This window comes from Equus przewalskii, unplaced genomic scaffold (assembly GCF_037783145.1).
Source record: "Equus przewalskii isolate Varuska unplaced genomic scaffold, EquPr2 ChrUn-13, whole genome shotgun sequence".
Classification (NCBI taxonomy): domain Eukaryota; kingdom Metazoa; phylum Chordata; class Mammalia; order Perissodactyla; family Equidae; genus Equus; species Equus przewalskii.
This window is the reverse complement of record NW_027228750.1, coordinates 7,768,754-7,788,662: the sequence shown is the minus strand read 5'-3', so window position 1 is coordinate 7,788,662 and position 19,909 is coordinate 7,768,754. Positions and strand designations below refer to the sequence as shown.

Here is a 19,909-nt window from a genome sequence, read left to right as displayed (position 1 = left end):
TCAGATGTGATAATGACATTGTCATAGCCAGCTTCTAAGATGGCTCCTGGTACTCATGCCATCGTGTAGTCTCCCCTAAACTGAATCAGGGCTGGCCCGTGTGATCAGTTAAATACGGCAGACGTATGACTTCCAAGGCTAGGTCATAAAAGGTATGAAACTTCCACCTTAGTCTCTTGCACTGCTCCTTCTTCGGGAAGTTAGCCACCATATTGTGAGGACTCTCAAGCCACCATATTGTGAGAGGTCCATGTGGAAAGGAACCAACTTGCCAGCATCAACTTTCCAGAGATGTGTGACCCACCTTGGGAGTGGATCCTCAAGCTACAATCAAACCTTCAGATGATTGCAGATCCAGCAACCTCCTGAGAGACCCCGAGCACAAACCACTCAACCAAGATGCTCCCGAACTCCTGACCCGTAGAAACCACGACATAATAAAGGATTATTGTTTTAAAACTCTGAGTTTTAGGGTAATTTATTACACAGAAATTCATAATTAATATAGATACTATGGTTGTATATTTTTAAAGCAGTCCCTTATCTCTGAGAAAGCTGCATGCAAAACAAACGCTAAGAATTGCTCAGAGATGGCACCATGAAACATCATGAAATCGAAGAAAGTATCAACGGAAAGAGAAAAGGATTGTGCCCAGATATTAGGAAAATGCCCAAGACATGAAAAAGTAGCATTCTAAAGTAAACGAAAGGCCCAGAGTTAGAAAGAATAAACAGATGTATCTATCAGCATTCTGAGTACAGATCTTCCTCCGTTTATGTTGCAGTTGCCAAGTTTATTTGTTGACCTCATAGAGGTTTGATGGGGAGTAAATGATGTGTCCCAATAAACCCATCATAAGGTGAAAATGCATTTAATACACCTAACCTACTGCACATCACGGCTTAGCCGAGCCTACCTAAAACATGCTCGGAATACACACGTTAATCTACAGTTGAGCAAAATCATCTAACACAAAGTCTGTTTTATAATAAAGTGTTGAATATCTCATGTAATTTATTGAATACTGTACTGAAAGTGAAAAACAGAATGGTTGGATGGGTACAGAATATGTCGTAAGTGTATCAGTTCTTTACCCTTGTGATCGCGTGGCCAACTAGGAGCTGTGGCTGCTGCCACTGCCCAGCATCACCAGAGAGTATTACATTGTGTATCACTAGCCTGGGAAAAACACCAAAATTCAAAATTTGAAATGCAGTTTCTACTGAATACGTATCACTTTTGCACCATCGTAATGTCAAAAAGTCGTAAGTTGAACCATCATCTATCAGGGACTGTCTGTATTACATGGTGTTGTTAGTTCTGTTCCTACCTCTTAAAGGTGGAATTAATTCTCACTCTTTAGATGTGTAAATAAGAAGATAAATGTGTAATAAGATTAAACGAATTGATAATTTAAAGAATATTTTTTAGAAATACAAACCAAGGGGCGGGCCTTGTGGCATAGTGGTTAAGTTCACACGCTTTGGCAGCCTGGGGTTCATGGGTTCGGATCCCAGGTGCAGACCTACACATTGCTGATGAAGCCATGCTGTGGCGGTGTCCCCATAGAAGAACTAGAAGGACTTACAACTAGGGTATACAACTATGTACTGGGGCTTTGGGGAGAAAAAAAAGACAAAGATTGGAACCAGATGTTAGTTCACGGCCAGTCTTCCTCACCAAAAAGTATAACTTAAAAAATAGAAGAAATGTGCCCAAGTTCTCACAGCTAGTACAGCCATTGTGGTCTGATGCTAAATCTGAAAAAAAAAGTTCTTTCCGTCACAATATTCTTCTTCCTCAATAGGAAGAATACCGCAAAATTGTAGAGCACATTAGAGTTTACAAAGAGACTTTACAGACACCACGTCATCCGAGTGGCTGGGGCAAGATGTGACTTCTTATTCCCATCATACCCAGTATGGGATCTTAAGGCAGAGTTTCTCTAGAAAATATGCATCTGGCTGTAAGAAACTGAATACACAAACAGACAACAGCCGGACAGTATATAAAAATAGAACTCTGGCCTACAACCAGCCCAGAAAGCCAGCCTGCTAGAAATCAGACTTTTGGGAAGTCAAACCATTATCTCTAGCAACAGTTGAGAGCTCCAAGCAATAATCTCTGTAACAACTGGCTTAAAATGGCCAGGACTTGGTTAACGACTGACAGCTTTCTTAATTTTTTCCTGCTTCCAACTTGGGACCAACCAGAGAAAGGCAAACATGCGCCTCTAGCAATCACGCAGGATGCCCTCTTCTAGTTAGCGTGCCTCCAGCTTCTCCAGGGCAGCAGCATCCAACCAGGCCACACCTGAAGCCTTTTCTTTTTCCCACTAGTAAGCTTTCCCATCCTCTGCCTGCCTTTGAGCCTCTGCCAGGACGCAAGTGACAGTGGCTGACTCCCTTGCTCTAGCAAGCTCTGAATAAATAGCCTTCGCCCTTCTCATTCAGTCATTGCTTATTTCCACCATTGACTTGACTTAAAAAAATGGATAAATAAGGCCAGCTAATCAACATCTACCTTGGTTCCAGTGAATTCATATGGAGGAGGAGGAAGCAAACCTTGGTTTTGTCTGGGTGGTCTTTTTACCTGATTCATTTAGAATAAACACCCAACAGCCACCCTTCACTGTTTAGCCGAAGGGAGCTAGTGGGAGATGACTCAGTGAGACTCCTGTGACATAATCTCTAAACCTGAAACCAGGTTGGAACTCACCACTTCCACCCAAGCTCCTTGCCAACAACTCTTGGTTCATTTTTTCGAGTCCACACCAAAAGGCGTTTCACTGTAAGAGCTTCTTCTGGGCTGGTGGGACCCCTTAGCTCAGGGGACTCCCTACAAACCCTCAATGGGTTTGCGAAGCAGTGGCCATCAGAAAGAAAAAGAAAGAGAAGGGGAGGCAGGAGGAGAAGAGAGAAAAGGAGAAAGAAAATAAAGTCTTTCCGAAGCTCAGGAGCCACAGCTCCTCTGATGACACCAAATGACCAGCAAAGACTGCTGTTCTGTTTTGAGGGAAGTGGTCACTTTAAATCGTTTCCAAAAAGAGCAGGAACAAGTGTTGCTATAGCAAGTAGGTTAGAGATTGTAAACTAAGAAGCATTGTGTGACGATTATGTGGAACTGACAACTAACCAGCACTTCCCTCAAGTCTGCAACTGGGCAGATGGTTCCTGGGTGGAACAGGGTGTCAAGGGGACCAGAGCCCAGAGTAAACCCAGGGCCTCGTCCCTCTGGGCATTTTAACTAAACACAAAAGTAATTCAGGGGGAAAAGCTTTAAATCAAACAAGGGGATACCACTAAGAAAAAAAAAGTTGGGGGGGAGGGAGCTTGTATTTTTAAAGAAAAAAGGTCTCCTAAAGTGTTGAAGGAGAGATTGTCAGTACTAAGGTAACCACCCACATCCAGTACCCACAGGAACACTGGGCTGTGCTCCCGGCCTCTGCCTCTAAGACGCCGTTGTGAGCGGTGCTGGGAAGTGGGTGGGTGGGGTGACCAACTCAGTTTGGCATTACTAGGAAAGTATACACAAGTCTTTTAACTGCCCTGATAGTGTTGATTCTTCTTGGGGTTTCAGGAAGAGAAATAAGGAGCTTTGCTGAAATAAAATGTTAGCAAGATAAATATGGTTATCGGGCTCCAGCCTAAGATTGGGGTTAGGATAAACTTTCAGGACTGGCTAAGAATTAATAAAAAACATTTTCAGTACATCTATCCTCTTTGACATGGTTTCACTGAAATCTGTATCTTGCTGTTCTCGTCAAGTTCATGTATTTATTATCTTAGGAGTGAGAGTCCAGAGCTGCAAATTTGGGTAGACTACAGCAGAGATGCCACGCTGAATCCCCAGAGCCACACTCAGTGCTCGAATGATGGGACTGGAACTCCACCTCTGTCTGGTGTCCCGATTAATGAGATCAACGATAGTAGCTAAGGCAAAAAACCCAGGCAGTCCTCAAGTATACAAGCCGTAGTTTGTACCCATGTATCTGCTAATTATACATTAGGTGAACTTGAGAGTTTGGACTTTGGAGAAGTTACAAGTCCCTCTTCATGTCTGAGAACAGGTGGTGAGAAGCTTGGGTTCTCCCATAAGTCAGGGCTGAGTTTAAATCCTGGCTCTACTTCTTGTTAATCGTGTGATTGTGGACCAGTCACTTAACCTCTCTGTGCCTCATTTTTTCCTTCTGCAAAATAGAGATGATAATAATGGTGGTACCTACCTCAAAGATTGTCATGACCAAAAGAGATGTTGGATGAAAAGTGCTTAGTGCATAGGAAGTGCTCAACGAATAACAGCTATCCAGTGTCTCTTTTGACCCCTCACTACTCCCAGTAAAATGAGACACCAGAGGAAATGATTAGGACTCAGCTCTAGAGAGAGAATCATTCTTTCTCTAACAATTGATTAACGGTTCATAAAGTTGAAGAATGCTTTGATCAGAAAAAGGAGCAGGGTGATCTGGGGCAACGGATGAAGGCCCCAGAATTCACACAGGTGAGCATGCCGCATGGTTCCAGGTAGCAAGCAGGCTGAGTGTCAAGAGCAGTCAGCTGGGTCTTCAAGCCCCAAGTGACCCTCACCCTCAGCAAAGAGACACACAACAGTTAGCTGTCATCTTTCGTTTATTCAAATGCTTTTAAGGGTGAATTCAGGAGTTTAAGTTCCCCTTAAACTCAGTTCACTCCTTCTGTTCCCACCATCTCCCAGGCATCTGCTGAGCAGGCATCTTTGCTTAGCTCCACGAGGGAGTGGAACTGAATCTCCGTCATGGACATATCCAGCTTGATTGGAGCCTTCTGTCAGTAAGTCAGTGAGGCATCCCTCAGACTCTATGATTTCTCTTCCTATTTGAGAAGGAGGAACACAGGCAGCAGTAACAATAGGACATTGTCCTCAAGTCAGGCATCCAGAAAATTGAATTAGAGAAGGACAAGAAAAAAAATAGAATTAGAGGAAGAGGGTTGTAGAGGAAGTAGAAGTGGAGGCAGCCAGCCAAATGTTGCCCACCTCGGTGGAAGGAATCAACGATGTGACAGCCGTTGGCCCAGGTGGATAGACCTCAAGTGTTTGTTGATGCTAAATCTGAAGGTCAATGGGATGGAGAGTCATCTTTCATGGTTAACTATTCAGAGTCTGCTCCATGCTTGAGTCCAAGGAATCAGAAGATTGGCAGATCATACAGGTTTTGAGGATCAAGAGATAGGTTTCCTTGAACTTCTTTATTTTACATGCATAGACAATAGGGTTCATCATGGAGTTAGCATGAGACAACAGGATGCCCAAGTACAGTACAGTTTGTGGTACCTCACCGTTAAAGTATGTGATACAGTTGATGATCGACAAAGGCAGCCAGGACAAAGCAAACAAGAAGAGAACCAGAAACAGAGACTTGGCTGTCTTGAACTCCCGTCCATAAAATGCACCTGTCTCTTTGGAGCCAGAAGAGTTCTGACTGAGTTTGTTCCGGATGACAAAGAAGATGTCCAGATAGATGGCACTCATGACAGCCAGGGGGATGAAGATCCAGGTGAAGAAGCTGAAGTAGACCATGTAGTCCATGCTCACAACAGAACGGAATTGGCATGCAAGGCTGTCATTTTTGGACCCTGAGGTCAGTTTCTTGTTCCAGCCAAACATGGGGGTCAATCCCACCAGGAATGATACCAGCCAGCAAAGGCCCAGGGCCAACCATATTCTTCTTTGAGTGGTGACCCTCTTGTATCTGTTTGAATGGAAGAGAGTCAGTGAGTTCACAGCAGGAATTGCTAAGGAACTGGAGAGCATTGGTATTCTATGGTGATTTAGGCTGAACTCTGCTGGATATGAAGATGAGCAGACAATGATTGGAGAAAAATCCAGCCAACTTCTCTGGGGACTTTTCTAAAGAAGTACCATGTAGAGTGGATCAGGAATATGTTGCCTAGAGTCAGGCGCTTGCACGCCCCACTCACAGCTCCATTTCCAGCCCAAGAATTCTTCATTTCCTAGGAGGTAAGAGCTATCTAAGTCTCCTGGGACTGCCTACTAGGTGAGAAATAAACCCCTCAAAGCATGTTTGTCTCCTGTGAAGCGCATTGTTTATTTTGGCTATGATGCTGATGCCCGTAAATAGACTATGCCCCTCTGCTCTTCCCCTCGACATGTGCCCGCCCCTGCGTCTCTGTTTGCACTGGCATCCATACTTGGTGTTTGAGTTAAATGAGTCTATGGAGTTGCGATGGTGGTGAAGGGCTTCTGAGAACTTTAAAGACTCATCGAACGAGAGTTACCATTTCTCCTTAAACCATCCTTCCTGACAACACCCTATTGTCTGCAAAAAGGAAACTGAATTTGTTAAGTACCAACTATGTACTCAGTAGACTTTATCTCAATGAAATCCCACAACGAACTGGAGATATTTTTATGATAATCTCCATTTCATTAATGGCAATGCTGAAAATAATAATAGTTATAGCTACTGTCTATTGAGCATCGACTGTGTGCCAGGCATTTTTTTCTAAGAGCTTTACATGTATTAACCCATTTAATCATATGAGGAAGATGAGATTATTATCTCCACTTTATAGGTGAAAAAAATGAAACAGACAAGTAAGTATCTCGTGCAAGCTAGAAGTGGTGGAGCTAAACGGAAAAGAGATCTGAGTTAAGAGCATCTTAACCACTGCGAGATGTGAAGCAGAGAAAGTTAAATAACCTGCCCAAGATCAGATCTCAAGATCGGGGTTTTGAACCCAGGCTTGTTTGTATCGAGAGCTTGTTTCTAGCTCCCTTGCCATGCTCTCTCCCAAGAGGATGGAGGAGAAACACCAGATGGGAGGAGATGGAGTTCAGGACAGCTGGGGAATCAGATTTCTTCATTTGGCAGGATGTTCAGTTCACATGGTCACATGAAAGGTTGTTACTACTTTCTGCAATGGAGAAATTTTTTGACCCCCTTCTCAACATAGAAGAGGAAGCAAAGTTAAAATAACTTTTAAAATAACTTACATTGGCAAAGAACAGAACTATCAATTTATCTCCTCTTATCCTTAGCTCTCTGTTCCTTATCTTGTCTAGTACATTTCTATCATTTCTAAAAGTCAAGAGCATTTTTTACTAATTAAAAATGCATCAAGCTTTCATCTTCTTTAGCTCCCTTGGGGGATGGAGCATATACTCCCAGAGTCGGTGGAGAGCAAAGGGAGAATTCTTCTGTTTCTAGTTTCTGAGTCTCAGCTCATCATTGTTAAACCTCACACATGCCAAATGGTGAGAAGAAATTGAGTGTCCTCTTTCAAGTGCAGAGGCCAATTTGGATTTGTTTTCACTCAAAGGGTCTGGGATCTGCACTTTGTATCCCCATTTCCCAGGCACCCCATCACTGCTCCACCACCCCTCTTGAAGAGGTTACCTGATCGTGAGCTTGACCCGCAGGTATCGGTCCACAGCAATGGCCAGCAAAGACATGATGGAGGCATGGGTGAAGACAAGCATCAGGCAGGTCATGAGAAGGCAGCTATAAAAGTGGATTGTGATGCTCAGGCTAATGACAACGGCCAAAGGCATGACCAGCACGCCAACAGCAATGTCTGCCAGGGCTAGGGAGATGATGAAATAGAAGGTGGTGGTCTGCAGGCTGGGGTTCAGCTTGACCACCCAGATGACCAATACGTTGCCCACTATGGCGCAGAGCCCAATGAGAATCTCCACAGTGATGTAGGTAGCGGTGGCCCACGACAGGGCAGTGCCATTGACAGGCATCTTGCTTTCCCAGAGGAGCTTCCCAGGGGACAAGCATGCCATCAGGATCTGTGTGGGCTGGTGAGCCTAGCTCTTGCCAGACATCTTGCCCGAGGTCCAAGTACAGCAGCAACCATCTAAAACTCACAACTTGACCATTCCTTCTCTTCTCTGGTGGGGCGCTCTCTTGCAGGACTCCCTCTCCTTAGAAAGAGCCCATCAGAGGGCAATCACTTCCAGCCCCTTTGTAGGCCACGCATCCCTGGGTTCCTGGAAGCCTGGCGGACAGCTCTATGTGGACTGAATCTGAAAGTGCTGCTGCTCTTAGTTCCCCAGACAGACACGCTCAAGGCCTCTGCCTTCCCCTGCCCCCAGAGGGCTACTCAAGCTCCATCGAGATAAGCAGGCCTCTTCAAGGGTGTTTCAGGAAGTGAGATGGGCTTAGAGGAAGCACAGAGCCAAGAACACTCAGCAAGAAGAAGGAAAGAACAGAGGAGGGGGTGTGAGCGGCATGGAGACACATGGGCCAGATGAGAGTGTAGCACTGGGTGGGAGAGGAGCTGGGAGCCCTGACTATGCAGTATTCTGGCTTTCTGCTAGCTTAGCAGAGAGATCTTGTGATAAAGAGGCAAGCAGGGAATGCAGAGGAACAAGTAATAGACTTTAGCGGCAGCCTCTAACCTCAGCCAGAATTTATTCTTTCTTAGTGCATGCTATAGACTGAATGTTTGTGTCCTCCCAGAATTCATACATTGAGATCTGGTCCTCAAGGTGATGGTGTTTGGAAGTGGGGCCTTTGGCAGGTCATTAGGTCATGAGAGTAGAGCTTTCATGAATGGGATTAGTGTTCTTACGGGACCCCACAGAGCTCCCTTGCCCCTTCCACCATCTATGAACCAAGAAGTGGGTCCTTATCAAACATGGATTCTGCTGATGCCTTGATCTTGGACTTCCCAGCCTCCAGAACTGTAAGAAATAAATTTCTGTTGCTTATAAGTCTTTGGCATTTGGTTATATCAGCCTGAATGGGCAAAGACAACGCAGAACAGCAAGCACTGAGATTTGACCGTGTGAGTCGACTCTGCTGGGCACAGCTGGAACCCGGCCTTGGTATCAAAGATCTTGTGCCAAAGGGACAAGCTAAGATTCCCTGCTCAGAAGAACAAAACTTCAACTCCTCCCATAAGCATCACAGCTGCTGAGCCTCCATCTCCCCTTCTCTACCCACACATCCACCAGCCCTCACACTAGCAACCAGCCTGGGTCAAATCTATTTGAGGAACAACAGGATGACAGGATGACCAGCCATGCAGAAAGGAGGGAAAGGGCACCATGCTGCGCACATGATCACACGGCATAACCTCCTACCCTCGTGCCCCGCACCCCACTCCCACGCTGCAGGAACGGGTGTCTGCCTGGGAATCAGATTCTTTCCCTGAAGTTGCTCCCCTAGTCTTAACTCCTGGGAACCAGACAGTTGAATGCAATTGTTATTTGGGGTCCACCTAGTTTAAGTGTCTCGGTGCCCCCCCAAAGTGATTATTTAGAGAGACAGCAAAAGGGACAGTTGGACCTAAGCCCACACAGCGGATTGAAGAGTTTATAGCATTTACCCTAAGCACCAGTCTATGTACAGCCAAAAATAAAATGCAACGATAACAACAGTGTTGTTCTGGTGTTTACTAGCAAATGCTTTTCACAGGGGCGCGGGCAAGATGCCTCAGCACGGGGCCTGCCAGGGTCTTCTTCAGTTTTCTGCTTCTACGTCACCCGTTGATTCCCCCGCCTCCTCCCAGGTCGGTCCAAGCTTATCTGAAGCCTTGCTCACCCTCACTAGACTTGCCATTTCTCCGAAAGAACTCCCCAGACATGAAGGGGCAGCCCTCTCCAACTGCATTTCCGTGTCTCTGGCACTTTGCAATGTCCCAGTGCCCGCATCCCTGCACTGTGGGAACTCGAGAAGCTTCCCAAGCCTCCAATGTGGCCTGTCATGAATGTTTCTACTGCCACTGCTTTTTTATCTCTGCTTTGGAGAAGGAAGCCACAGGGAGCGATTTCTAGAAGGCTGCGTGCTACCGACCCAAGTCATTCTCACCCTAAAGCAATCATTGAATCTTGGTGACTCGCTGTACAAAATGTACCCTCCGCTCGACCCTCAGCCACCTAGTAGCACCAAAGAAGCTTATGTGAGAGAAAGACCCTCTGGTACAGGGACGAGTCGTGTTGCCCGGTTGTGGCGATTGTACAGCCAAGGAGCAGGGTTCCTGGAGGGCTTGGCAACCCTGGTCTGCCTCACAGCCCAACAAGGGGAGGCCAAGGCCAGAGGGAGGGCCCCCCTGTGGCAGAGGGGAGCACAGACCTTTGCTCTACGTTTGAGAGCTGGTCGCACAATGGACAGCTCCCACATTTTGGAAAAAAGAGAGAGAGGCCCTTGTGTGGTTACGGGCCAGGAGCCGGGGGAGGGGAGAGGCGGTGGGGGCCAGGAAGAGTGCCTGAGCGATGGACCTGGCCCACGGGAAGTGGACTGAGGTGACAGGGATGGATTTGACAGCTAGAGATGGAAACCTGATGTGTGTGGTTTTGGATTCTTGCCCCTTTCTTCTCCTTTAGGACCCAGGTGAGTCCTTTTGGGACCAGCCTATCTCGGTTGGGTTAGAAGAACCAAAGAGAGGAGTTTTGTCCAAGCACGGGTCACAAGAGCAGCGTGGTGGGGACAGGTAGCCCGTGAGAGGATAACCCACAGGCAAACGGAGAGGCAGGGGACACACTTGGGGCCACCGACCTACCTCCTTCTTCCTACCTGGGGATTCTGTTTCCAGAATTCTCTGCACATACTTGGGGAATTTCCTCTCCATGAACATGGGAAGCCTTTTCTTTATGTGTTCTGAGTAGACAGAGCCCATCGCTGCTCAGGGGGGCGATCTGAGGGGTGAGGGTAAGGCTCTCACAGTCACTTAACATTTTGGCCTGGGACGGGCCCTGCCTATCCTTTTCACTCTAGGTTGAACACCAAAGGGCAGTTGGGGACAGAGGACAGAGATGCCAGGGCAGATGGTCACCTCATTTATCCACAGCCCACAGCCACTGTTGATTAAGTAACTTTCCTCATCATTTCTCACGTAGAGACTGCCTCCTAACCCATCCCCAGATGCGAGTCCCCCTACAGCCTCCAAGCTGCCCCCATTTTTGAAATGGCGCCGGAGTCTCCCAGCCTCCACAGCTTCCTGTCGCCTGGTTCCCCCAGAAACCATAAGCGCCCCCATGCTGAGCACAGGCGGCCCAGGGGCCTGCTCTTCCACTCCCACACCCCTGTGCACATACTCCCTTCCAGCCAGGAAGGTGTTTCTCCCCCGCGTCCACCTGGAACACAGGCACTTTTCCTTCAAGACTCTTCTCACACAGGACATTGAAGAAAACTTCCCAGATACCACCCGCTCTGGGACCCCAACATGCTGTGTTTATACAGCCCTCCCCCATTATCTTGTAAGCTCATGGAGGGCACGCACCTTCACTTCTCATCTCTGCGTTTCCTACCCTCATCACAATGCCTGGCAGAGAGGAGGTGCTTGGTAAACTGATAAATGAACGGATGGGAAAGCGCCTGAGTGAACCAGAGGCATACAGCCAGCACCGAGTGTACAACACCAATATATCAACTAGGACCTGTTAAGCACTTTCCATTATACCAGTTAGCATGTTAAGCATTTTACTCACATGCTCTCATTCAATGCTCTCTGATGAATTGGATACTGTCATTACTGCTGAGCAAACTGAGGCTCAGAAGGGTTAAGTAACCTGCCCAGGGTTGCACAGCTAGGAAATGGCAGAGCTGGCCTTCAAACCCAGGCCCCTGGCTTCAGAGCCCAGGTTCTGAACCACAGCCCTTGGTAAATGAATGAGCAAGTGAGCCACCACATGAAGCTTTCACAAGTACAAGGAGCCCCTGGACTTCATGTCGCCACACTACCAATGGGAGGTTCTAACCTCCCGTCTGGAAAAGAAAGTGGCCACCAAGACTGCAGGCACAGAGCTCAAGGGCAGTGTAGGTCTAGCACCAGCTCTGAGTCAGGAAGAGATGGAGGAATCCGAGAGATGCTTGTACAAGGCCACCGGGGGGGCCAGAGCCCCAGGAGGCGCTCTGGCCAGAAAGAAACCTTTCACGGGATCAACGTGCCAAAAAAATTATTTTTAAATAAAATAAATTATAAGTGAAATATGACTCAAGAGATTTTCCCATCTAAAAGAAGGACCATGTCTGCTTCAATTCTACTAAAAGAAGTTGAACTTCCTGGAGGAAGCCAGGATCTGGGAGGAACCGTGGGCCTGAATGGCAGGGGAAGCAACTGGAGGCCTTGGGAAAGGCCTCACCTGTCCCAAACCCCGGCCTGGAGCCTCCTTGGGCTGGCACAACTGGACACAGCACAACCACAAGGCTACAATCTTGCCTTTGGGGTCTGGTTCACATCCTGCGTGGTTAGCCAGAGACGGTTCATCTGATCCTTTGCAGCTTCTCAGAAAAGCCTGGGAAACCCCCGCAACCAGGCTGCGGTAGCAAGATGCGCCTGAATGGGGGCCCAGGAAAGGACTCTGGAGCCCCAGAACCGGTGCAGGAGGCACTGAGACAGGATGTCTGGTGGGCAGAAGGTGGCGGCTGGCTCTCACTGACTGACTGCTGGCGGCAGAGTTGCACAAAATCAGTTTGCTCACTTCCTCTTGGCCCCCTCGCCACTTCCCTAAAGCCTTATGTTTTTACAGAGCTTTGTGCTTGCTAGCCAACAGCAGAGGCTTAGAAAGGACGAGAGCTCAGAGGCACTCCAGGAAGGGGTCCTGCCGTCACTCCCCCTCACCCAGCACTCCTCCCTCTCCTCCTCCCAGTCAGCCCAGCGGGAGGAGGCTGGGCCCTTCAGATGCCTTCCTCCAGGGGCTGATCTGGAGCCGCTGTCCCCAGAGGGCGTCTTGCTAGGGCCCAGTGACTTGAGCCACCCGAGCTGTGGTCAAGGAGCCAGGGCTCCCGAGGCCTGTAGTCTGAGTTCAGGAGACTCAGACCCAGTGGCGATGGGAGGGAAAGGTCAAGGTTCCTGTACTCTGAGCAACAGGAAATCCTGCCCAGAGAAGGGGAACTCCTCCAGGCGCCCATGCCCCACCCACCAGACCCCCACCCACGTCGAGTGTGTCACAAGGCCCCCGGGCCCTGGTGGAGACTCCAGAGAAGGGTTCAGCTAACTCAATTTGTTCCAGGTTCTATACACTTAAAAGGCGAGGAAGTCGTGGGTTCCCAGCATCAGCCTCAAGCGTCTGCAAGGCTTGTGCCTGTGTCCTGGCAGGGGCGCTATGCTCAGCATTGACCACCAGGTGGCAGCACATTTCCACTGTCACTCAGGACGCAGGCTGAGAAAGAAAACGAGGAGAACCCAGAGGAGCCCCTTCAAGCACTTAACCAGCAACCTCAGATGGTGGGGAAAAGGAAAGAAGCGAGAGTTAAGGCCAAGGGAGACAAGGATAGATTGCCAACTGCCTAAATTCAGTCCCCTCCCATAGAATATCCCTGGGCGGTACCAAATTCAATCCTCTTCTTTCAAACCTGTGAGTGTTCCAACAAAAACAATACTCGTGTTTTCCTTCCTAGTGTGCAAAGCTCCTTGCACACTCCACCTCGCTAAATTAATACAACTCCACAAGGCAGGTACTCGTCTCATCTCACAAAAGAAGAAACTGAGGCAGAGAGGTGGAGATATCCACTCCAGGATGCACAACTGGAAAGAGGCAGTGAGGACGGAACCCATCTCTGGCCTCCTCGCTCCGTGGAAAACAGAGAGCCCGGAGGGCTTGCCGGTGGGAGGTCCCACTGGGACGGTTAGCTCCCTGTCTACCTACATCATTGTTCCCTCCCTCAGCCCCTGCCAATCTCTGCCCTCTCCTCTTCCTTCTATGGGCACAGGGCCCACTGGTCAATTTTCCTGGCCTTTGCTCGCGAACTTTCTGTCTTTCGGAACCCGTGATTTCTCAGAACGCCTTCACAACCCAGCCTGCTCTGCGTCACAGCCCCAGGCTTCTAATCACCCACACTGGACGTCTCCCCAGTCCACACAGAGGTCAGGCCTCAGGCCCTGATTTCAGGTGGGCCTTCTGTAGATCCAGATGTTGACCCCCACGCCCTTTAACTAAACACCAGAAGGAGTAGGAACGAAGTCTGAATAGAGCAACTGCTGATCCTAAATGTTTACATCAGGGCCGGGTCCTAGCCCTCTTCTTATCTTCGACCTAACAAACGTGATGACACTCCTTAATGAATGGGGAGCAAACCCTCCTGCCTTGGCAGGAGGTAAGTGACCTCCTCTGTTTTGATGACATGTGTCTTCGCCTCCCAGTCCACAAGACCTTTCATCTTTATTATCCTAAGAATTGTCATTGACAGAATGCCCACTAACATGTGCCAGGCACTCTGCCAAGGCTTTTACACGCATCGTTTACAATGCTACAGCAACCCTGCAAGTGAGTATTACCAGATCCATTTCACAGATGAGGAAACTAAGGCTTGGTGACAACTTGTGACTTGCTCTGGGCAATACAACCAGTAAGTGGCAGAGCTGGGACCCAAACCCAAGTCTATCTTGGCTTCAAAGCCCTGGCCCTTCCCGATGAACCACGTGAAAACAGTTCCAGCTCCCAAATTGTCATTTTGGGCAGAAATTCTTGTTTCCTACATCAGCCGTCTAACTGAGGGCAGTGTGTCATCATGTCAACTGTCTGCTCTCTAGCTTCTGTTGAAGCTCAGCTAAGATCGTTATTCTGGGCCCGTGGCGAGTGGCCAGCCATCTCTCCCACTACAGTCTCTCCATGCTACTCCTGTAGCTAATCCACAACCTGACAATGACATTGTAAAACCATATTTACTTTAGTTCTCTGCTGAAATGCCTTCCCAGATAACCTTATTCTCTGTGCCTTTTGTGTGTGTGTGTGTGTGAAGAAGATTTGCCCTAAGCTAACATCTCTGCCAATCTTCCTCTATTCTGCATGTGGGACGCCACCAAAGCATGGCTTGATGAGCCATGTGTAGGTCTGCGCCCAGGATCGAACCCATGAACCCTGGGCACAAAAGTGGAGCATGGGAACTTAACCACTACACCACCGGCCAGCCCCTTTCTCTGTGCTTTTTATAAAGGTAAATATAGAATGCTGTCACATGAAGTATGTCTCGGCATTTCTTCATGACTGAAGATGTCATCTGATACTATGTCCCTTGTAGAAAGTTTGTTCACATAAATTTCTCTGAGGAATTCAGTGCTCAAAAGAGGTTGCTTTTCTTAATAAACTAGCCTGCTTTGTTAAAGTGCTCAGTGGGAGAGCTTTGTATAACTCAGTTTTGCGTGGGAAGCCAAGAGGCCGGGAGCTGGTGTTCTGGCTCAGTAATCCTGCTTTCCTCAGGTTTTCATGGCCCCTATACGCCCATGTCATCCCTTGGCCCCTAGTGTGTTAGTGAGTCTATCCTGCTCTCTCCTTTTACTATGAGCAGCTTCCCCTCCATTTTGGAAGTAGGCAAGGTATAAATAATAAATCTATAAAACGAATGTTAGAAGGAGCATTAGCGTTTATTTTGTAGGCATGTCCACACGTTGATTATTCCAGGCTGTTATACAAAGATTCTTGTCAGTCCTCCCATGTCTTCGGGGTAAAGATTTTTTCCTCCACAAATGGTGCACAATCATATTGTAGATTATCAGTTTGGGGAAAAGAAAAAGAAGAATCACGAGACTGAAAATGTCCTCTGGGGTTCAGCAAGCCCTTTGAGGAAAGCTTTCAATACAATGCTTGAGGCATCAATATCCAGCAATATCTAGTAAATGCTCCCTTAGGAGTGGTGCTGTATAGGGCATAATATTATGATTCCCTCAGGTGGGGTTTATCTTTATTTATGTTCACCCCCCCTACTTCCACAAAGGATTGAAGTGCTTCTGGGCTGAGTTAATAGCTTCCCGCTCTGTACTCCGTCAGCTTACACGTTCCTCTCTTTGAGCACTTGTTACACTGTTTTGTAGTTATTTATTTACACAATTGCTTCTCCCACTTGCTAGTAACCTCCATAAGAAATTATGCCTTATTTATCTTTATATCTCCCCGCTACTCTCCCTTCTCTCCGCAGTACCAAAGGCTAAAATAGTACCTGGCACGCAGGAGACGTGTAATAAACTGTCATTGAATGTATAATGTATTGTTCTCAGGTCTGTCTTTTTCTCATCTGGCAAGTATGCTGACCATAGTTCTCTACATCCAAAGAGCAAGCGGAGGGATTCAGGAAGACTTCTTTCTCAACAAGAATAGCTTTTTGCATCTATAATCTCAAACCAGTACAGATAGAAAACAGCATGCAACCAGTCTGAGTCTAGCCAAAGGGACCCTTAGAGAGACAGTCTGATATTTACATTACAGCTTGCAGTTCCAGCATTTTTATGTACAATAGCCCATTTCATTCTCTCATCTCTGTGATACATCTAAATGGTGCCATGTTACACACACACCCACGCACACAGATGCACTCTCCATCGTCTCACTCTGTTCGTTTCCTATGTTACCTCTTTCACAAGCAGAACTCGTTTATTCATTTCCTTACTTGTCCTGTCCCTGCTCTGTGTGCAGGACCTAGAACCACCTCTGGCCTGAGCTGGCCAGTTTAGTCTGACACATGACATGACGGGGCTCACGAAGTCGAGTGACTTGCCCCAGATCACTGTGTTTGGTGTGGGGTTTCCAAGAGACAAGGATTTGGGGTGGAGTGGGGAACCAGAGGAAACCAATGCCCGGAGTGTCAAGTCCAAGGAGAAACCCAGAGCAAGCAGTTGGGCTTCTTGGCTAGCAGAAATGGTTAGGAATCCAGGTGGTTGGGAATCTGCAAGGATGTGCTTCCCGCTCCCTTGTCTCTTCAGGGCTGATTTTCTCAGTCTCTCCCTAGGGGCTCTGTCCCTGTTCCACTTCACTGGCTCATTCGTGTCTCTGGTCTCCTCTCTCTGAATCCCCAGCCATACAGCCTGGGCCCCTCCAACCAAGCCCATGGTTGATCCCTCCTTCTTCCATTGCTGCACTTGACCTTGATGAGTCTGCCCGCAATCCATGCTAATGGGTGTAGTGGTGGGTGCCAATAAGTCACAGTGCCCTGCGTCAGCCATGCCTTTCTGCACCTAGAGCACCCCAGACGTGCCTAAAGGACCTTCAGCTATGGTGAGATGCTTCACAGCATGCACACCGGCACCTCTTGGTCCAGGTGCCAGGCCTGTCCCACTCTCCTCTTTCCGACATGCTCCAGGGGAGAAATCACTATCAGGTCCAGCCCTGTGCTTCAAATACACCCATCTTTCTTCTTTTAAACTCTGTTTCTAAAAGGACGATGTTGGACAGATTGTTTACTCTCTGTGTCTTCATTTCTCCTTTGATAAATGACAAAGATACATGACAGTGGACAGAGTGAAGTGACACAGGTGAGGCAGCTGGCACAGAACCTGGTCCATGGTGCTCACTCACCCCCCGGCACCAGTGTAGGTAAGCCCCCTGGGGAGGGTCCATGTTTCAATGTTTCACCCATACAGCCACTCCAGTGCCCGGCCCAGCGCTCCACTTATGAGGTGCTTGATAATACTGAGTTAAAGGAAAGTCATTCCATGCCTATGAGATACAGGCTTGTTGGGAATCCACAAAGACGCGCTGCCCAGACCCTATATTTCTTCAGCACTGACTCTCTCATTCTCTGCCTGGAGGGGTACTATTCCTGTTCCAAATCTCCCCCCAACCCCCATCAGTGCTCCTGGCTTCAGAAATGGGAAGTGTCCAAAGGAGATGCTAGGGAGGCAGTAACGTCTTCCTCTCCCTTCTCTACACTTGCGACGAAGCGCCTTGCTTACCCCATACAGAGTGGTCTGTCGGCACTGGGGATGGCACCCGCCCCCCGGGGAAGCACAGGCTGGCCAGCTGGGCGGGATCCCCAACAGTCCCACCCATGACTCCTTGGTGAGCCTGGGGAAAGGCAGCCTCAGTTCCAGCCTTGCAGCCTGCCAGGTCACTGTCCCCTCAGAGCCACTTGGGCCCCCATCTTGCCAGAGAGCAGGTGAAGCTCTCCCAGTACTGGCCTCAAGAGCCAGATTACCCCAAGCAATAATCATAGTTTCCATTTCTCATGTGTCATTCACTTTCGAGGGCCTGGCAGATCACTCGGCACTATTCACCACTATGCAGGTCCCCCGTGCAGGGCTTGAGGGTTGCTGAATGTTACCGCCGACTCTGCCAAAACAGCTGCGTGGCAAACACAAGGGCACACGAGGCCCGTAATTTAATTTGCATACCATTTATTTGTAGTTGCTCTTGACCCTAAACACCAAACATCATCTAAACTTTCAGTAACCCTGGATGATTTCCTGATTTCAAAGGAACAAAGAAATAGAATTTGTTCCAGGTCCAGGGTCCAGCCTCAGGGCTGGGCTGTGGAGCTAGGCTCCCATCACTCCCAGCTTCCAAGATAGCATCCCACTCTGTCCTTGTCCCTCTAAGATGAGTCAACCGGCCTCCTCTGGCCTTTCCCAGAGGACAGCTAGACCTGACTTCAGCTGGAGCAACAGAACTCTAGGTCACAGCAAGACGACCCAGCCGCGCTCCTTCCCTCCCCCGCCCCACCCCCGCCCAATGCCCATGACTAGGGTTTTTTGTATTATCCCGGAGCTGGCACCCTCTCCATTTCCTGCCAATAATGCTGGCTGTTGTTTCTGAGCAAACGGAACAAGTGACCAATGTGAACTCCATGCCATCTACCAACTGGAAATGTCTACGGGGAGGCCAGGGGCCCTCGTTGGGGTGGGGTTGGAGGGGAGGCAGTGGGAGGGGCCGTGAGAGGAAGATGCGAGAACCTCGGAGAGGAGGGCAAGGGGCACAAGCTCCAGAGGAACCACAAACAGGCAAATAGGCAGCCGGGGCTGGTGCGAGGCCCCAAGACTGCTACAGGCCTCACAACTCCTCCAGCCTTGACTTGCCGAAGATTAACGCTGCTGTGTCTTCACCAGATGAGGGGAGCTTATGCTTATCCTTTGACAAATGTTGTTTGAAATGTGGAACTCTTATGTTAAAGCTGAAATGGATCTTAGAAAACAATAGGTCCAACTCTCCACTTCACAGATGACAACAAAGGCCCAAAGGGGGAATAGATGTGGTAAGTTAGAAGCAAAGTTAAAACTAGTACCAGCACCCACCCGCTATGAGTGTGTGTTTGCGTGGGCACACACACACACACATGCAGACGCTATGTCACACCTCCTCCCTTCATGTCAGGTTGATGACAAAGGAAGGGAAAAAGTAAGTATCAATAGCCTGGGTGTGTCAGGAACGCTCAGGACTTTCCCGGACGGGAACACAGTAATAGCAACTGCCCTCCTGCGGGCTTCCTCTGGGCCCCACACAACGCTCACTGCTCTGTCGCAGGCTCTCCCTTGATCCCTTGTGCGGCCCTATCGTAGAGCTGATCATTTTCATCACATCTGCTTTTTGCGGGTAAGGAAGGTGACATTTGGAAAGGTTGATAACTTGCCCACGGTTGCGCTACTTGTAGATGGTAGAGCCAGCCCCACCTCAGCAGCCACTCACCCAACCACCGTGCCACCTGGCCCAGAGCAGCTCGTTTAACCTCACTGTGACCTTGAGAGGTGGGTTTTGCCAGTAGCTACAGGTAAGTGACAGAGGTTGAGAGTCTAGAATCCTGAATTCAACAGAAAGACGGCCCCAGGGGCCACTCTTCCTCTAAGAGGAGCTCTCTAGAGTCAAGGCCTCATTCTTGCCCCAGATGCTAACCTGCAAAAAGGCCTTTCTGAGAGTTGCATGGACTGGTGCTGGCCTGTGGGATGGCCTGGTTTCACAAAGGGCTGCAGAACCAGGACTCCCACCTGGTAAGCACGGAGCCACCGCTACCGTGTGCCTTGGAGGGGAAGCACCAGTTTCCTAAACTGTCACATGCCGGTCCTCAGCCCTGCTTATTTGAGAAAAGAATCACCAGCTGAGTGGGGTTTTCAGGCCCTGGCTGTAGGGTCAATCTAAGAGAGGGGAGGGGACAGGGGCTAGCGCTCCCTCACCAGAGCTGGGGATGCTGTCAGTCTCCTCCCAGCAGATGACAGGGAAGGAGGTCCCTGCGAGGAACTAACTGCCCCTTGTGCCAGA

The 19,909-nt window shown here is 48.7% G+C and overlaps 1 protein-coding gene across 4 annotated transcripts in view; it reads right to left on the bottom strand.

The window, feature by feature from the left end:
* The window catches only part of ADORA3 (adenosine A3 receptor), a 71,335-nt gene that overhangs the window by 8,066 nt on the left and 43,360 nt on the right, over positions 1-19,909 (bottom strand). For 2 of the 4 annotated variants that reach the window (XM_070608019.1, XM_070608020.1), the window contains 2 exons: positions 7,398-7,502; positions 4,612-5,729 (listed from right to left, as the gene is read on the bottom strand). In XM_070608019.1, coding sequence (XP_070464120.1) covers positions 5,126-5,729; positions 7,398-7,492 — 699 coding nt within the window. In that variant the 5' untranslated portion in view covers positions 7,493-7,502 and the 3' untranslated portion in view covers positions 4,612-5,125. Of the gene's footprint in view, positions 1-4,611; positions 5,730-7,397; positions 12,394-19,909 lie in introns of those variants that run through there. The other 2 variants (XM_008515227.2, XM_008515228.2) reach the window with 2 other exon arrangements.